General features: G+C 45.5%; 1 protein-coding gene across 2 annotated transcripts; it reads right to left on the bottom strand.

The window, feature by feature from the left end:
- NEU3 (neuraminidase 3) lies at positions 1–15,680 on the bottom strand. 2 transcript variants are annotated; one of them, XM_036428261.2, is made up of 4 exons: positions 15,552–15,680; positions 15,142–15,268; positions 9,731–9,942; positions 1–5,746 (listed from the first exon to the last, which is right to left on the bottom strand). In XM_036428261.2, the coding sequence occupies exons 3-4, from the start codon at positions 9,935–9,937 to the stop codon at positions 4,670–4,672; spliced, it is 1,284 nt and encodes a 427-aa protein (XP_036284154.1). In that variant the 5' UTR covers positions 9,938–9,942; positions 15,142–15,268; positions 15,552–15,680; the 3' UTR covers positions 1–4,669. The 2 variants fall into 2 exon arrangements, with proteins under 2 accessions (XP_036284154.1, XP_045433453.1); XM_045577497.1 differs by lacking the exon at positions 15,552–15,680 and adding an exon at positions 15,528–15,546.
- Positions 15,681–19,575: the final 3,895 nt, after the last annotated feature.

The following is a 19,575-nucleotide window of genomic DNA, read 5'->3' as shown; positions in this document are numbered from 1 at the left end:
TACACGAGAGATTTTCAATGTTTTATTGAATATGAGTTTAATAAACAGAGCACTAATATTTACGTAGTGGTGCATATTCCTCTCAAACCCAGAGGTCCCTCAGACATTAAGCAATCTAACACAACACACACAAAAAGATCATTGGATTTTAAAATACAATTCTAGAATTATTGTAAAACTACTTTTAGAGGCAAATTCGCAGTTCTCTCAACTTCATTCTTTCGTCATTTTAAGACTCTCAGTGGTACAACAAAAGATATGTCCATTTGAAACTTTTTCAATAGTCAATTTTAAAAAAAAAAAGACAGCTGACCTAGTGACAGGACTGGAATTGTTAGGTTGAAACATTTGGCAGAATCAGTAATGCCTTAAGCTCCCAAAGTAACCAAAAGGAAGTCAAGCAAAAGCTATTACCCCACTTCATTGAGGTAATATTTGCGGCTTCTCCAATTGCACTTTGAGAGTAATCTCAAGGTATTTTTGAAAATAGAAATTAGACGTGGGTGACAAAGCACTGAGGCTGGTGCTAGAGGGAGGGATTTTGTGCACCCAGGTGCCTCCACTTAACAGCTAATGTGTCATCACACCAGCCATGGTCACCTCTGTACTGCCGCCCTCAATCCGTCACTATGTTCAAATATCAGTGTGTACAAGTGCAAAGGATTATTATAATAATGTTTTCTGAGAGCTAAAGTTCGTATGAAAAGCAAGAAAATGCCTCAAATAAAAAAAAAAAAAGTTGGGTATAAACTAAATATAAGAATGATTACAATCTAGGTTTCCTTAACAACAACAAAACTAGTAGTACCAGAATTATGCTTTTTATTCGTATTTCTTGTTTCAAGGAGTCATGGTAGATTTCACAGTACAGAGAGCACTTGTGGCACGGGGTATCACAGAATCAAGACATGCATGGACCATGCTGAGCCCCAGCACCTCCCTCCGAGTCCTGGAGGAGTGGTAGCTCCAGAAAATCCAATTAGAGGGGGGAGGGGGTTACCAGTGAAATGAGAACCCCAAGTCAAGGCTTTGCTTTGGGTTTGGGCTACTTGTTATTTGGATCAGTTTTTCCTTGGCATGTCCAGGCAGCCGGAGGAAAGCTCGTTCCCAGGAAACCCTGACTGACGTGGAAGCGGCCAGCAGAGAAGACCCATTTGGAGCGAGCGTCCAGCACGTTTAGAGTGCTCTCAATCCAGAGGGATGTGACACGCTCCTCCCTGGAGGGAACTCGCCCTACCCTTCTCAGTTAGCTTTGAAGGCCAAGGGTCTCTAACTCCGTTAGTAACTCAGCATAGCTTCACTGTTGTCTATTCTGTGCCAGGCCCTGTGTTGGGTCAGAGGACAGAGAGGACTCAAGAGTCCTAAACAGGGAAATGTGATAGAGAGCATTTGTTCTAAGAGGACACAGTGAGGAGTCAGACTTGGCCCTCAAGGAGTTCACAGCCTAGCAGAGGCCTAGAGGGCACAACAGGCAATAACGCAGGGCAGCCTGTGGGAAGGCCCGCAGGAAGGCTCAGACTGTGCGTTGTGGCAGCACAGGACACGACACCTACTGAATAATGCAGTGGGAAAATTCACGTCCTCAAGAGCCTGAGCAATTTAATGTGGCCCAAGTGAGAGTCCTGAATCCCACTGTCCTGGAGCAGAGGCTGGGCAGCCTCAGGGTGGCCTGTGAGTCCCTCGGGCTGCCCCACAGGCAGGAAGCAAGGTCTCTTACCTAGGGCTGTAGCTACATGATACCCTGTGGATATCTGAGGGGAGACTGGTGACTAGGAAAAACTGATCCAAATAACAAATAACAAGAGCCAAACAACAAAGGCCCAAGGTAAATATTAGGAGCCTGCCTAAGAGTGAGGAACCAGGAGTTAGGGAGCATGAGCAGGAGCAGCAGGTTGAACAGATGGGTACCTATCAGCAGGAGGAGGCCACTCACTTCCGGTGCTCTCTTGCACTTCCAGTGGAGGTGTTGGGGGGCACCGTTGCTAGATGGATACTTACTAAGGGTTCAAGGACAGGATGGGGTATCCGGGAGCAAAGGTGCACAGCCTATGCAGTCCTCTCTTCATGTCTCTGTATCAGAGGCCTTCAGTCTTTCCTCTTTTCTTCACAGCTGCCATCACCTGCCCTCTCTTTTCATCCTACCAACCTGAAAAAGCTGGAATGGGCTTAGTTAGGACACCAGCATCACGGGGTCGGTCCCAGAGCCCTGAAGATCTGGGTAATTGGCACAAACAGAGTTGAGTGCCTATGGTGGTTTTTGTTGGTCAAGTAGAGCCAGCTTACAATTACTGGGCTGGGGAGGAATTTTCCTGCTGCCTGTGCAGGCCTCTATCCGTTCCCACATTTCTCGGAACAGCTCCAGCCAGTTATCATTTCTTCACAGCCCTACCACCTACACAGCCCTCCAGCTTGGCCTCATGTCAGTCTGTCCTTTCTATCTCCAAAGGTGCCAGGACTTCTACCTGCTATTCTTTTTCTTCACAGCTGCCATCACCCACCTGTTCCTCTCTAATCCTCATTCCAGGTTATGCCTGCCCTAAACCTCCTTTCTTGCTAGTCCCAAAATGTGCATATAGGCCCTTTGCCCATTAAGGGAATTTCTCTCTAAGGAGAAGCAAACATGAGGCAAAGGCGAAGGAGAAAGGGTGGGGCAATTTAAAGGTGGCTAAGTCTTTAGGAATACCCATACCGGACATCTGCGGTCCCCACTGGCATGTGACTGAAGTCCCTCCCTTCTTGGATAGTCCCAAGAAGTCCTGATATTCTCATTCTCTCTCCATTGAGCCCCGATGTAGAGCTTCGCCATCCTGCCTATTTCTACCCATTCAGAGTAAAGTGCTCAGGAAAGCTTTGACGAACAAGATCTCAGGAGGGGGTTGCCCTTTCAATCCTCCCCCTACACCACTCTGCCCACCTCACCCCACCTGTCTCCACGTGCCAACTTGACAATGGGCTTGACAGTGGCCTTCACGTAAAGAAGCAGAGATAAGTAATCATTATTTCACCCTACATGCCAGGCTAATTGTAGCCTTTAATAGGCAATGAGGAGCCACAAATTATTTTCAACCAGGGAATGGCAACAGAAAGCACCTTACATTATGCACAGGCACTCACAAAGTAGCTACATAAATGTATAAATGAGTGAATGATCACAGCGGACTACTGAGAAGGTAATGGCAAATGTACACTGGCCACCCTAAGACAATGGTTTAAGCTAAATACAAAGGAGGTGAAGGTAATCCCTTCTTTCCTCCTATAGGACTTCTCCACCGTATGATGGATGCATCCTAGACTATGCTCTACCACTAAGACTTTCACTCTGGGCCATTACCTAGCACCACATATACAGGGTAGGACAAAGTTCTGAGTACATGAAACACAGTTATTTTTGTACTATTATTTATTAATTATTGTATTATTTTCCATATGAACAACTATAAATCTACTTTTGTCCCACCCTGTATTTAGCTGATATACCGATTTAAGAGGGACAAAAAACAAACAGCTCTTGCTAACAGGCTACGAGGGAAACAACCTAAAATAAGAGCAACTAACCTGGTATCATCTGGGAGACCCAGGATTAGTAAAGTTGAGCCCAAAACTATTAGACAAGGTCATCTCACTTCACAAACAGAGACGTCAGTAGATCCAAACAGGCCAGATTCAGTGGTTTGGAGGGTCCGAGACCTTCCTGAGGGCGAAGAGTTTCTCCGCTGGCAAACAGAGTGGCTGAGCCGGGACAATATTCTAAGAAAAACAAACTTAGGGGGAACCTAGCAGCCTGGACAAGCCCTGGGGCAGATGACTCCAGGCACCAAGATAATGATCTACAGATCTGCAACTCAGAGCCCAACATCTACTGACTATCCCACCAACTGCATTTAAAACAAATTTTCTCCTTCTTCCAGCCTCATAAACTGTGAACTCCTCGAGGGCAGAGACGGTGGGAAGTTTTGTCCAATGTTTTAAAGTCCTAAGTCATGTCTTTTTCTCATCAGGAACCATCCTAATAAATGAACTTTAGTTTGTCTTTCATAGAAATGTCATCAGAAACATGGTACTGAGCCTTTCATTTTCTCCTTAGGAAGTACTGCTGTTTGGATACGTAAGCACAGGTTGAGCAGAGTTGCGAAGCTAAGAAGGTAGGTGACCTCATGATTCTGTTTTGCCCAAGTCTTCTTGGAAGCCGACAGAGTTCGTCTATTACTGATCATCCAGATCCTTTATGACATGACACTTGCTTAGAACCTCACACTTGGATAAGCAGTGAGTCATTTGAAAAGATGAGTCCTATGGTTTCCATTTTGATACCAGAGTCCTATGCAGCCAGGACTTGATGATCATGTGGCCATCAGGCCCTCTGCCTTCCTGAGGGATAGGAAGGAGGGAGATCACAACCAATCCTCTCACTTTACAGATGGAGACTGAGGCCCAGAGAGTTCAAGTTCCTAGAGCCAGCCATGGCAGATCCAAGATCATATCACAGTCTCCCAATTCACACAGATCAGTGCTATTTCGGCTATAGTTCATTATCTTGAAGGGGAGAAAAAAAGGTAGGGAGCAAAATATTATATTTTGCGATTCCCTGTAGGCTTCCGTAACCTCTGTTATCCTGGCCACGGTCGCCGTCTAATGGCTTCCTTCTGTGGAAAGCCAGATCCTCAGCCAATTAGTTCTGAATGGGGTCCGAGTTCCTGCCAGGGCAGGTGCACTCACCTTGCACATGGCTCAGGATCTCCTGGTCTGTAAACAAGCGGAAGGCAATCTGCTCACACTCCCGCCTGATCCCACACTCAAACAGACACCCAAACAAGCCCTCCTCCAGAGCAGCCAAATCAGAGTAGCCACAGGGCCCGCAGTGCAAGATCCAGGGGGAGGACCAGCAGGCAGCATCCAAGGGGGTCCGGTTGACGTAGATGCCTAGGTTAACCCTCCGTTTCTTACTGGTTGGGTGTGAGTACAAGAGCCATGATTCTGTCAGTGTCCCAGCTTCCTCCTGCTCTGGCCTCGAACTGCCCAGCAGAGGGTTCTGCTGAAGGGCAGGATCATCTTTGCCATTAGGGTCCTGGTATTCATTTGGAATCTCCAGGGGCTGGAAACTCACCACACTGCCCTGGCAGCCATGAGGGGGCTCACAGAGCTGCTGGCTCAGGGCTGGTCTCTGAAAACATTCACCATGATCAGTGCTCAGGGCCTCTGCCCGGCATTTGTTTGGGGTTCGGGCGCTGCAGTACAGCACAGGGTGGCCGGCCCTCCCAGTCACCTCTGCCACTTCGCACTCCACTGTCACCATGGGCTTAATGAGCCTGCCATGGTGCCACGTGGTGCCTAGGTCATCACTGTAGATCATCAGGGAATGAGGCCTGGCTTTACATGGTAGCCGGAAGCAAAAGAACCAGTAAGGGATGTAGTAGGTGTATGCAGGGATGATGAGCCTCCCGGACTTCAGCTGGATGCCATGACCCGGGCCCACAGCAAATGTGGCCCAGCGCTTAGCTTCTGGGCCAATGACCTCCTCAGTCAGGTCCCTCACGTTGCTCCATGAACAGCCAGAATCCCGACTGCTGATGCAGCAGAGGCGAGCAGCATTCCTGCCTGACAGAATCTGCTGACGCTCACTGACATGGCCCTGCACACAAATGAAGAACAGGTACACACAGCCAGTGTTTCGCTCCCACACAGGACAGGGGTTCATGGTCCGATGCCCAGGTATCGTGGCTTCCATCAGTGGTGTTAGTGGTCCCCACTAGACAAGAGTAAGGGAGAGAGAGCAGGAGTGAGAGACTAATAGGAAGACATGAGGTTCATTAAAAGCATTGGAACATTTCAGAGAAATTAAATAAACGGTATTGAAATCTATAAAATTGTGAAGGCCCAACTATTCACTTAATTCTCATGCTATCCCCTCTGTCCAAAACATTCTTCCTCACTTATATAAATGGTATCAAAACTCACCTCCTGTCTTTCTCTTTGTATATACAAAACACTTAAGCAATTATTATATAACACATTTTTATGTGACTGGCTCCTTCCCTAAACTATGAATCTTCTTAGAGTAAAAACCAAATTATTCCAATTTTGTATCTCCAGTGCTCAGTACATGATAGGAGCTACATAAATATTTTTAAAAAGAAAGGACTCGCCTCCAAAATAAATAAATAAATAAAAAGAAAAGAAGCACAAAGCAAGACAGACAAACATGGAAAATTTAGGAGGGTGGGGAAATTACTGTACTGGGCAAGCTAGTCATTGGAAAGTCAGAAGCTTAGCCATCCTTAGTAGCTGAGAGGAGAAAATTATTTGGACCAGATATGTCTAAAATAAAGTTTATATGAAGCTAGAAGAAACAGTAAACTAAAGATAAAAGCACTAGAATCCAAATTATATCATCCAGCTGCAGCAATGGAATATAAACAAGCTGAGGCTTGACAGAAATGTAAAATGAGTCTTGGATTTAAAAGTCTGGATGGAGAAACATGATTAAAGAACAAATGTAATAGCCAACAAGCATATGAAAAAATACTAAATATTAATAATTAGGAAAGTGCAAATAAAATCTACAATGCCCAGAGGCTCATATCCATTAAGGTGACTACTACCAAAATAATACAAAATGTGTGTTGGCAAGGATATAGAGAAACTGGAAGCCTTGTGCACTACTGATGTGGAAAACAGTATGGAGGAATCTCAATAAATTAAAAATACAATTACCATATAACCCAGCAATTCCACTTGTTGGTATATATCCTAATAATTGAAAGCAATGTCTCAAAGATATATTTGCACACCATGTTCATAGAGCATTATTCACAATGGCCAAAAAAATGGGAGCAACCCAAGTGTCCAACAACAGAATGAATAAATAAACAAAGTGGATAAACCAATCAATGGATAAATATACAATGAAATATTTAGTCTTTACAAAGAAGGAAATCCTCCCATATACTACAAAATGAACCTTGAGGATATTATTCTAAATTAGTGATTTTCAACCTTTTTCATCCCATGGCACACATAAACTAATTACTAAAATTCTGCAGTACACAGAAAAAATATACTTTTTGCAAATCTGACAAAAAACAGCTTTAATTTTGATTCATTCACATCAGACAACTATTGTTGGGTTGGCTGTTGTTATTTTTAAATTTGACAATGTACGGGGAAAAAGGTCAGTGTCCCTGACTAAATAGTCAGGTATTGCATGCTTTAAAAATTCACTGCTTAAATTTTTGAATTTCTGAAAATCACTGCTCTAAATGAAATAAGTCATCATAGAAAGACAAATACTGCATATGAGATACCTAAAATAATCAAACTCAGAAACAAAGTAGTATAATGGTTATTAGAGACTGATGGGGGGGATGAGTTGTTCAATGTGTAAGGAACTGCTGTCAGACACAATGACAAAGTTTTAAAAAGATCTGTTGCACCGAAACCGGTTTGGCTCAATGGATAGAGCGTCGGCTTGGGGACTGAAAAGTCCCAGGTTTGATTCCGGTCAAGGGCATGTACCTTGGTTGCGGGCATATCCCCAGTAGGGGGTGTGCAAGAGGCAGCTGATTGATGACTCTCTCTCATCGATGTTTCTAACTATCTCTCTCCCTTCCTCTCTGTACAAAATCAATAAAATATATTTAAAAAAAATAAAAAAATAATAAAAAATAAAAAGATCTGTTGCACAATAATTTGCATACAGTTAACAATACCACAATGTACACTTAAAATGATTAAGATGGAAAATTTTGTTAGGTGTATTTTACTACAATTAAAAGTTTTCGTGTTTGTTTTTTAAAAAAAAAAAAATGTGAAAAAGACTTGGAAGTTTTAGCTACTTAATATTAGTCCCCTTGTGCACTGCTGGTGGGAATGCAGACTGGTGCAACCACTGTGGAGAACAGTATGGAGTTTCCTCAAAAAAACTGAAAATGGAACTCCCATTTGACCCAGTAATCCCTCTCCTAGGAATATATCCCAAGAAACTAGAAACACCAATCAGAAAGGATGTATGCACCCCTATGTTCATAGCAGCACAATTTACAATAGCTAGGATTTGGAAACAGCGTAGGTGCCCGTCAGCAGATCAAAAAACTATGATACATCTACACAATAGAATACTATGCTGCCATAAAAAAGGAATTCTTATCATCTGCAGCAACCTGGATGGAATTAGAGAACATCATGCTAAGAGAAACACCACATGACCTCACTCATTTATGGATAATAAAGAAATTATAAACTGATGAACCAAAAGATAGATATAGAGACAGTAAAGCAACAAGCAGATTGTCAAATTACAGTGGGGAGGGTAGGGAGATATGGGGGAGATAAGAGATCAACCGAAGGACTTGTATACATGCATATAAGCAAAACCAATGGACGAAAAACTCTGGAGAGGAAGGGCATGTATGGGAGGGGGGGCATTGGTAAGATATGTACACAGATAATAATAAAAAAAATAAGAAAAAAATATTTATTAGTCAACTGTGTTATGTAGGATCAAAAAGTAAATGCTACTTACCTTAGGATGCATGAAAAGGATACAAGATGGGATAGCCATCTCATTGGTGGGGTGGCTCTATCCTTGGGGTTTAAGTTCAATTCGGAATACCATTCTTTTAAAAAGGACTCTAACATCCCAGAGTAATCAGTTTTCAAGGGCCCAGAAACCCAATCCAGACCGTGACCTAAGAAGACACTAAGAACTCAAGTTGTGAGTCCCCAACATAGAAAGCTCAGTGGGCAAGAACACCCACTCTCAGGTATCTCCAAGAGCAGTCTCGGCAGACGGGACTTTATTACGTACAGACTGACAACCCCAGGAGGCCGAACAAGACCAACGGGTAATTATAGAGGCGTATGGATCATCTCATCCTCCAAACAAAAGTTAACAGTAGCCACAGGATGAATTCCTTATTTGAGGAGTAAGCAGAACCTTTATAGAAGATGACTAATGTTGACTTCCTACCATGTTAACTGCTATTATTAATCACATTTTGCAGATGATGAAACAGAAGTCAGTCAAGTATTCTCGTCACAGAGCCAATAAATAGTAGGGCTTGCCTGACTACAAAGCCATGCTCTTAGCCACTAAGCTAATAGTAGCCACCAATGGATTACAGAAGATTTCTACACTGGAAAAGAAGTTGGGCTTATGACTCTTCTAATTTCAAGATTCTACAACTGAGTTAATCAAAGAATAAAAATGAACAAACATAAGGTAAGAAGAACAGCAGTAGGAGAATGATTGTTGTTATCATATACCCTCCAATCCATTATCGGCTAGTTGTGGTCTGAAACAAGCTACCTACCTTGCAGAGCACCAGGATCCCTCACCAGCAACCCTGGGCTAACAATGTCTACTTTTTTTGGTGACTTAGAACGATAAAAGAGAAGGTGAACGAAAAGTACATATGAACCAGAGGCCTCTAGAGTTAGAGATCAAATCTGAAGCCCGCTTCTACTCCTTCATTGTAGCTGTGTGACCTTGAGCAATGAAGGCAAACTCTCTGAGCCCGTTTCCTCATCTGTAAATGTGACCGACAATTCCTGTCACAGTGGCCGAGGGGCCAATGTGCCCCTGACACACAGTAAGTACTCAGTGAGAGGCATTGCTTTTACTGTTTTCTCCTCTTTAACTCTTACACAGGCTTTTTCTTGCACTGGTGGGAAAAGACACAAGAGCAAATATGGAGAGAAACTGAGGCCCTGGCCCAGATCTGGGGTGAGTCACCTGTACTGTGTGCCCCGTCCTTAGCCCTCGTCTCAGCACCAGGTGGAGCGCATCCTCGTCCCTGCTTGTGGAGCGCTTCTCTGCGAAGGCCAGGAAGGTGTACTTGGGGGGGATGTAGAGCAGGGCTGGGATGCGGTAGGTGACCCCCCCCTTCTCTTCCTGCTGGAAGAGGGGGTTGTTGAAGGAGCACGACGTCACTTCTTCCATGATCTCTGCAGGGAGAGGAGGCAGCTCAATGTGTATCCGTATCCAAATGCTGGCTTGTACACAGTTCTGTTCTATCATTCCATTTCTGGAGATCACTGAGAGGCAGAGTTTATTTTTCTCAATATAAAAATAACATCATGGTCCCAACCGCACAAAGCAAGCAATACGCATTCTTGTTTAACACATCTATCCTCCAGACTCTGTGGGAATTCTACATGGCCTGCGCCATGTGGGTCTCTCCGGAGATTCCGTTTCTACTTCTGCCAAGCATCCAGGGACATTACCACCCAGATGGCTTCTAATACCAATTTCTTGGCTTGGAATTTTTAGACCATTTGGGTAACATATATATAAACAAACCCAAAGAAGAAATGCCTCTGATTAAGAATTCTTTGGGGAAACTTTTTCCCTCTCTTTGAAATTGGATAAAAGGCAATCTTCTTTGTCATCTCTGCATCAGTAGCGACTTTTTTCCTAGTCCATCCACCCAATCAGAAAATGTTGATTTTCAAGGGACATGATTTCATGCAAGGATCTCTGTGACAACCAGAGTCTAGACCATGCAGGCCCATAGTTTCATTCACAGTAACAACATGTCTATTAAAGCCAAGCTTCTAGGTAAGACCAGCAAGCATCCAGGACTGCTGAGGTCGGGTTACGGGAGTAACTACCCTGGTTTTCAGTTTACTCTTGGTTTTTCGGCCCCTGGGGATTTCTCTTACTTTCTTGAAAATTCAGCTATATTTTTTTATAATTTATCCACCATTTTACAGGTTATATAGCTGGCCATAATCCTGAAAATGGAAGTCGCAAGATACATTTCTCAAAGAAAATCAGGAGTTTTACTTTTCAGAGGCCCAAAAAACGAATTAAGCCAGTTACACAGAACCAGGCTTAACATTATTTTTTTTCTCTCACCTGTCATCCATGCCCTAGCTTGTAAATAATTTATAAAAATTACCAGACTGTAAGAACAATGCCTGTAAGACCACATTCATTCATTTAATAAATATTTGTGTGCCTACTCTAAGTTAGGCCATATGGTAGGTGCTGAGGAAATAGAACTCAGAGGCCCCTGCCCTCAAGAAACCCACACCCTAGTGAGACATAAACACGGACAATCACACCACCATGTAATGAGAGCACGTAGGAAATAGAAAAGGGCAGCTGTCCACATTGAGGCTGCAGAGAATTTCTGGAGAGCTAACAACATAGCCAAGGGAGCTCCTGTCTCATATATCTTTAATAGAGGCCCAGTGCATGAATTCGTGCATGGGGGGGGGGGGGTCTCCCTGGAAGGCCTGCAGAAACCCACAGTCCAATGCTGCCTGCAGCTCCTACCTGCCGCTGCTACTCATCCAAGCCCCACTGTGCCTGCCATGTCCAATCAGTCCTGAATGGGAGAGGCGAGTGCTGTGTCTGGCACCCTCCCAAGGAGAGTGGCCTGCAAGATCGGGGCTCTTTGACATCCCCCAAGGGGTCCTGGACTGTGAGAGGGTGCAGGCCAAGCTAAGGGACCCTACCAGTGCACAAATGGGCCTGGGAGGGACCATGGGAGGGTTCCATGGTGTGTCTGGCTCATCTTGCTCAGTCCCAATAGGCCAGATCCCAGCAGCAAGCTGACTTACCAGTTGGAGCATCTGCCCTCTGGTGGTCAGTACACATCATAGCAAGCAGTTGAGCAACTTTAGCATACCATTAGCATATTACACTTTGATTGGTTCAGTTGTTCTGCCATCTATTTGCATATTACCCTTTTATTATATAGGATATTCTTCTTTCAGATAGCCACATACCTCATTCCTTCACCTCCGTAATAATGTCATCCAATGGGCAGTAGGAATATGTGTTTTATTCTCTGCTACACTTCTACACCTAGAACCATACCTGGTCATTGATAAGCACTAATATTTGTTGAGTGACTGAATGAATGGCTGAGCTGGATCTTAAAGGATAGTGGTTTAGCCAATTGAAGGGTAGAAAGGAGGCGGACATGGAGAGTGGATGTGAAAAATCTATAGGTGACAGAAAACAGTGAGCTGTGAGAAATCTCAGGAGTCCCGTATGACTATCCTGCTCAAAAGCTGTGAGCAGAGATGGGACTGAAGGGGTCAGCAGAGACCAGATCCTGGGAGCCTCTGATACCTTATTAAGGTGTTTATCCCACAGACAGAGAGCCACTTAAGAGTTTTTGGCAGAGGAATGGCATGATCAAGTATGCATTTTAGATCAATGTCTCAGGTAGCCCTGTGGTCAATGAACTGACGGGAAAAGTTACACTGCTTTTGGCTGCATCCTCTTAGTGTCAGTCAAGACAAACTTGCATCTATGGCTTATGAAAGATTCATTCAGTCACTATTTCTAAAGAGATGTGGGGAGGTGGTCTCCTGAGTCCAGAAGAAAAGCCTCCCTCCTCACTCCGAGTCTGGGCTCTCAATGGCACAGCTGAAAGGCACGGTGAATAGTCTTCTCCCCACAGACTAGGGCCTCTCTGTTCCCCCCATCAGGCTCTCCTGCCAAGGAGAGGCAGGCTTTCTTTTAAGTAAAAATCAGTCCCTGACCAAACTGGTATAAAGATTGCGAACACAGGAATTGGACCAGGCTAAGACTACACGACTTTGAGCATGTTATTTAACTTCTTTATCCTCATTTATAAAATTCAATACAGTGGCTGAGAGAATTAAGTAAAATAGTTTAAGTGGCTGTCACGGTGCCCATGACATTTTTGAGTTCAATATAGACAGTTACTATTTTTAGATTGTCAATCATCGCATATTCTAGTTTTATTCCTTGAAATCTGTGGATCATGATGATGATAATATCTGCAATTACAACTCCCCTTCTTAAAAGCATTTAAATCCCTCTGTGCCTCTGGGAGAGATACTTTAAATTCTTATAAGTTAACATTTCAATTCTGAGTTAATACTAACACTAATAATCATCAGCCAACACATGATTATTCGTTAACATTGAAACGAGAATTCTCTAGGCGATAAGAATGGAACACAGGAAGGCAGAGTGGTGTCCCTGCTTTATGTCTTTATTGTGAGACTTTGCGCTAGTCACTTCACTTAATCTCTCTAGGTCTTGGGTTCTTTGCTTGTAAAATATGGATAATAATAATACCTACCAAGATGATCAATATGAAGAACCACTGGAAAGTGCTTTATAAACTTTAAGGCCCCATAAAGAAAAGTCTTTATTGTAAATTTTGATTTTTTTACAATTTCACTTATGGCTTTGCTATCAGCAATTATTGTCACTATCATTAGTTTTTCTTGCTATTAGGCTGATCGTGTTGATGACAGTGTTAACATAGATGACGGCTCTGGCACTGACACCCAAACTATTTCACACAAACCATACCTATGCTGGGAACTACAGGTAGAGAAGAATCTGATCCAGTTCTGCTTTAGAGATGTTCATTTTAGTGGAGAACTCATATTATTAACCCTTTGCACTCCGAACCATTCTGGACATTGGCTACCAGCTACTCGACGCTAACGGCAGAAACGTGCGTTGAATTAACTCAATTCCCCGTAATCACTAATAAACTGCAATGTTCCCTGAGAGGGGACATCCGAGTGATATGCTACAATTCCGATGTCCCCTGAGAGGGGACAGAGGAGGGCAAAGGGTTAATTGCTGCTCCATAGGAACACCTTTCAGTGAAACCCTCCCTTACTGGGAGAGGATAAGTGTAGCACGGACTTTGAGATGTCACTTGGCTTTGATGCTTAGTAGCAAATTGCTTTATTTTGGGGCCCATTTCCTCTGGTAATGGAGGTAAGACCACCTATTTCTCAGGTTGTAAGAACTCTAATTCCACAGGCTCCCAGTTAACCCAATGCAGCCGACAGCCTCCAGTAAACCCTAGAAGGACACCTCCCTATCTCATTTATTCACTCTTTAAAAAACGAGTATTTGCCGAAACCGGTTTGGCTCAATGGATAGAGCATCAGCCTGTGGACTGAAAGGACCCAGGTTTGATTCCAGTCAAGGGCATTTACCAGCTGATTGATGATTCTCTCTCATCCATGTTTTTCTTTTTTCTTTTTTAATATACTTTATTGATTTTTTACAGAGAGAAAGAGAGAGGGATAGAGAGTTAGAAACATCGATGAGAATCATCGATCAGCTGCTTCTTGCACACTCCATACTGGGGACATGCCGGCAACCAAGGTACATGCCCTTGACCGGAATTGAACCTGGGACCTTTCAGTCCTCAGGCTGACGTTCTATCCACTGAGCCAAACCGGCTTCAGCTCATCCATGTTCCTAACTATCTCTCTCCCTTCCTCTCTGTAAAAAATCAATAAAATATGTATTTTTTAAAAACGAGTATTTTCTAAGGAGCACCCTTCATGTATCAGGCTTCTGCAGATCCTGTAGGCCGAACCCTGCTCATGGAATGGATGGCGAAGCTGAGGCCACGGAGAGGAGCAAACGGAAGCGAGGCCGCTCAGGGACCAGGAGCAAAGCCTGGACCAAGGCCCGCGTCTTCTTCCAAGTCCCCGCGCAGGGCTCCTGGCGGCCGCAGACCCCTCCCCCCAAGCGAGGTTCCTGTCTCAGGGCCTTTCCTCCGCAATGCGCCAAAGCTCAGGTTTACGTCTGGCTTCGGCGGGAGGAAAACAGAACCACAACCAGCCCCGAAAACTCGGGGTATAAGTCGGAGATGCTAACGGACACAATACCCTCCTCCCAAGATCGGAATTCCTGAGCCCAGATGGTGCTGCGACCCCGTCCCCACAGCCGTCCCCGTCCCCACCGCCGCCCGCCCCACTCCCCGGGACCCCCGCCCCTCAGGCCCGCTCCCCGGGGACCCCCGCCCTCCAGGCCCGCTCCCCAGGGACCCCCGCCCCCCAGACCCGCTCCCCGGGGGACCCCCGCCCTTCAGACCCGCTCCCCGGGGACCCCCGCCCTCCAGGCCCGCTCCCCGGGGGACCCCTGCCTCCCAGGCCCACTCTCGGGGGACCCCCGCCCTTCAGGCCCGCTCCCCGGGGACCCCCGTCTCCCACGCCCGCTCCCCGGGACCCCCGCCCCCCAGGCCCGCTCCCCGGGGACCCCCGCCCCCAGGCCCGCTCTCGGGGGACCCCCGTCTCTCAGGCCCGCTCCCCGGGACCCCCGCCAACCAGGCCCGCTCCCCGGGGACCCCCGCCCCCAGGCCCGCTCTCGGGGGACCCCCGCCCCCCAGGCTGGCTCACCTGCGTAGGCCCTCGGCCCCCCGTTTCTCTCCGGGCTGCGGGGGCGCGGCGGCAGGCCCTCGGGGCTCGGGCACCGGAGCCTGGGAGACGGCCGCGGCTGGGGAGACGCAGGCAGGAGACAGCGCGGCTGCGGACAAGAAAACAAACCCCCAGAGTGAAGGGAGACGCGGAGGGGGACGTGGAGAGGCCGGAGGCGGGAGACCGGGAAGGACACCGCGGAGGCGCGGAGGCGGCGGAGGCCTGGGCCGTTGGGCGCCGTTGGCAGCGCCCGGAGCCGGCCCCGCCCCCGCCCGGTGCTGCGGCCCCGCCCCGCCCCCCGCCGCCGGCCTCCCGTCCCCGCTCTCTGCGGCCCCCAGCCCGGCCCCCGCCGCGGTGAAGAGCCTGACCCTTCTTCCTCTCCGACCACCTACCCCGGGACCGAGCTCAGCCCAGGCTTTCGGCCTGCCACGTCTCCCAAAGGCGGCGCAGCTCTGGCTCCGCCCCCTCCCTTCCTTTTCCTCCCCCGCCCCCTCCCCAGCTTTCCCTCCCCCTTTATTGGCGGGTGGGTATCACCGCCTAAAACTTCCCCGGACAGCCTGAGAGGTAAGCAAAGGTTCCGGCCCTCAGAGGGGGCTCCACTAAAAGGCCCAGAGAGAGAGGATTGGGCCACCCCTACTCAAAAAATAAAATGGCATGTTGAGAACCGCTAGCAGGGTCGCCTAAGACCATCGGAAAACCCAGATATTTACACTACGATTCATTAACAGTAGCCAAATTACAGTTTTGAAGTAGCAGGGGAAATAATTTTATGGTTAGGGGTCACCACAACACGAGGAACTGTATGTATTAAAGGGTCGCGGCATTAGGAAGGTTGAGAACCACTGACTTAGAAGAGTTGAAACCAGTCCTTATTTGGGAAAGACTGCCTAATGGCGATTAGTCCAACCTTCTTGCACGCCTACACAACCAGCCAGGCAGGTGGCATTTGTCCTCCCCATAGGATGACTAAGAACTACAAGGGGAGGTGGGAGGGTCTGGAAGTTGTGACATGATGTGCATGAAAGTACAGGAGCTGAAAGTAGTGATTTTTTCCAATAGACTTCTCAGTAGATTAAAGGAAATGGCTATCAAATTGTGGTCAGAGTCACCTAGTGGGGATGGCAAAACCAGTAATCAGACAAGTTTAGGGAGCTTACAACAGTTTGGGGGAGTTTACTATGCCATTCTCCTCTGAGAGGAAGGCTCCAGGGGCGATTCTTTTTTTAAATAGTGTATCTTCAACCATGTCAATCCAACAAAAGAATCCAGGTGGCTAAACTAGAATTAAATGTGAACACTTAAGGCCTCCTCTTGGTTAAGGTGCCATCTGCAGGGTGTGGCAAACAGGTTGGCCTGGGGACGCTATTATGGCAAAGAAAACATACCCAGCAGCAGTCAGGTCATCAGAATACTGAATTTTCAAAATAAATCTATACAACGCTCCCCAATCCCTCGTTCTGATCATTACTCTGTAAGCAACTATAATTAATTCTATGTCTTGACTGGAACACGAGACCCCCCAAATATTTGGTTAAGCATTATTTTGGGTATGTCTGAGAGTGTTTCCGGATGAGATTTGAATCAGTGCTCTCAGTAAAGCAGACTGCCCTCTGAAATGCTGATGGGCTTTTATCCAATCTGTTGGAGGCCAGAATAGAACAAAAGTCGGGGTAAGGTAGAATTCACTCTCTGCCTGTTTGCACCAGTCTTCTGCTTCTGAACTAGAACTTCCTCCTGGTTTACAGGCCTCTGACTCAGACTAGAACAATATCCTTGGGTCCCCTGGTTCTCTAGCTTCCGGAAGCAGATCATGGGACTTCTCCAACCCCATAATCCAGCCCATTCCTTATAACACATCTCTTTATATATGAACACACATATCCTAGTTCTGTTTCTTTAGAGAACTCTAACGTAGTAGTCAAGGGGAAGTGACAGCTTTCAGTGGACAGCAATATTTAGTGACCAAACTGCCTTACCAGGATGAGGTTAGGGAGGTAAAGTCAGAAATCTTCCAAGTACATTTTTTAAATGGGCTGTTCTAACAGTCAACAATACTAAATTCCTATGGATGGAAGAGTTAAGGTCCTGCTGAAACGGGTTTGGCTCAGTGGATAGAGCATCAGCCTGCGGACTGAAAGGTCCCAGGTTTGATTCTGATCAAGAGCATGTACCTTGGTTGCGGGCACACCCAGTATAGGGGATGTGCAAGAAGCAGCTGATCAATGATTCTCTCTCATCGATGTTCCTAACTCTCTATCCCTCTCTCTTCATCTCTGTAAAAAATCAATAATATATATTTTAAAGAATAAATTAATTTTTAAAAAAAGAGTTAAGGTCCATCGAATACCTTGACTGACAGCCACAGTTGCACCACTGTCCAACTGCATGTGATCAAGATAACCAAAAATATCAGACAGATTAGTTTGAAGACCAAAATAGTGTGGTTGGAGATGACTGAACTAGAAAAGCAACACTAACCTGAAAAACATGTCAACACTGGTGAGGTACTGATGGTAACCCTCACAGGGAGCCAAAGGTCTGACATAGCCAAACAGCCAAGAGTGGGTGACGGGCCATGCCCTGTGCTATGCGATCTCACTCAAGGCTAGACAACAGGACTTTTGAAAGGAGTCACAGTCTGGCATGCAGCAGTAGCCCCTGCATCAGAAATGTAAGTGTTTTACTTTGTGCCTAGGATACTAAGGTGAGTATAATGCCACGTCCGGTGTGATAGATCCAGGCAACAATGGTGACAATCTGAGTAGTACAGGCTCCATCAGCAGCAGCTTGATTCCAGTTGGTCTCATCAAATAACAGCCCCCACTGAGGGCATCTACATGAATGACCCAGACAATTCAATTAAAAGCAATAATTCATTTCTAGTTTGTGGTCCCGAAGAGGAGTGTCTTTGTTTTGACACTCTGTAGTCTTCCAAGTGGAATACTCGGTGCTTGTGACAGACTGCCTCTCCCAGGAGTTTCTCGTTCTTCAGTGGGTCACTTTCAATAGCGTTACAAACCAAATCCAGGCAGAGTACTATTCAATACTCATCACTGGTTCCCAGAAGAATCTGTCAAAGGGAACGCACCCCCAAAGGCTCAAAGCTCCCTTACAGTAGGCAAGGCCCATTGCAAAAACAAATTTGAGACATTTATTCTTGTCTCTAAATGGATCTAAGGTTGACATGATAGAATTTAGGATGTGGTTGGCTATGAGACAAACCAATAGTTGCCATTCTTCCTTAACAAGCATCATGCATGCCGAAACCAGTTTGGTTCAGTGGATAGAGCATCGGCTTGCAGACTGAAAGGTCCCAGGTTTGATTCCAGTCAAGGGCATGTACCTTGGTTGCGGGCACATCCCCAGTAGGGGATGTGCAAGAGACAGCTGATAGATGATTCTCTCTCATTGATGTTTCTAACTCTCTATTCCTCTCTCTTCCTCTCTGTAAAAAAAATCAATATATTTTTTAAAAAATACAAAAACAAGCATCATGCATTATCTCAGTAATTTTCTCGTTTCTTTCAATAAAGAGTTTTTTAAAAGTGAAGATAACATGTTTATATTTGTAAAAGAAAAAGGTATATCCAAGTATGCAAAACCAAGAAATTATCTTGGAGAGGGTTATTACCTATCCACAAACACAAGTCTTGGGACCCCCGTGTCTAAGAATAACTCTAACTCCTTCATTGTGAAAATACCATTATCCAATTACACTCTTTCAAAAGCTGACAGAATAGCTTACAGACTAGAACTACCATCTAAAAACAGTTGTGGGGGTAGAGGGCCCTAGAAGCTGAGAGAATTACATGACTCACCCAGCTTGTCAGGAATAAAACTCCCACCTGTTGATGTTCCACACCACTAAGTGTGACACTAGATAGGGGGCCACATTCCCAAGTCAAAGAACAAATTATGATGCATGATGTTTTATAAAGTGAATAAGGTTTTAGGTACTAGGTTCAGCGAGAATTATACTTTTGTAAGGATAGAGAGACAATATCTTTAGAGCTCATAGGATCTAGGCAACTGCTCAGTTCTGCTCTACCACAGTAGGAAAATCTGGAAAAGAAGATGTTCACAATTTTGGAGCCATTATCCAATTACCCAGGTTTAAATCCCAGTTCTATCACTAACTTTTGTGTCTCAGTTCCCTCAAGTATAAAATGAGGTTAATAATAATACCTACTTCTTAGGATCGTTGTGAGCATTACTGAGTTAATACATGTACACTACCTGACAAAGTAAGTACTGAATGTCATTGTTATCACTGGAAAGCTACCAGTTCCTCGCTACAGGTTCTTAGGGGTCTCTGACCAATAAAACAGCCTAGAATGTAAAAAACCTATGATAAAGTAAGACTGTTAACACTTGCTGCTCTGTTCTTTCCATCAAAACTAACCATCAAAAACTCCA

The sequence above is a fragment of the Pipistrellus kuhlii genome, unplaced genomic scaffold (assembly GCF_014108245.1).
Source record: "Pipistrellus kuhlii isolate mPipKuh1 unplaced genomic scaffold, mPipKuh1.p scaffold_m20_p_9, whole genome shotgun sequence".
Taxonomy (NCBI): Eukaryota; Metazoa; Chordata; class Mammalia; order Chiroptera; family Vespertilionidae; genus Pipistrellus; species Pipistrellus kuhlii.
The sequence above is the reverse complement of the archived record's forward strand: the minus strand, read 5'-3'. Positions and strand labels throughout refer to the sequence as shown.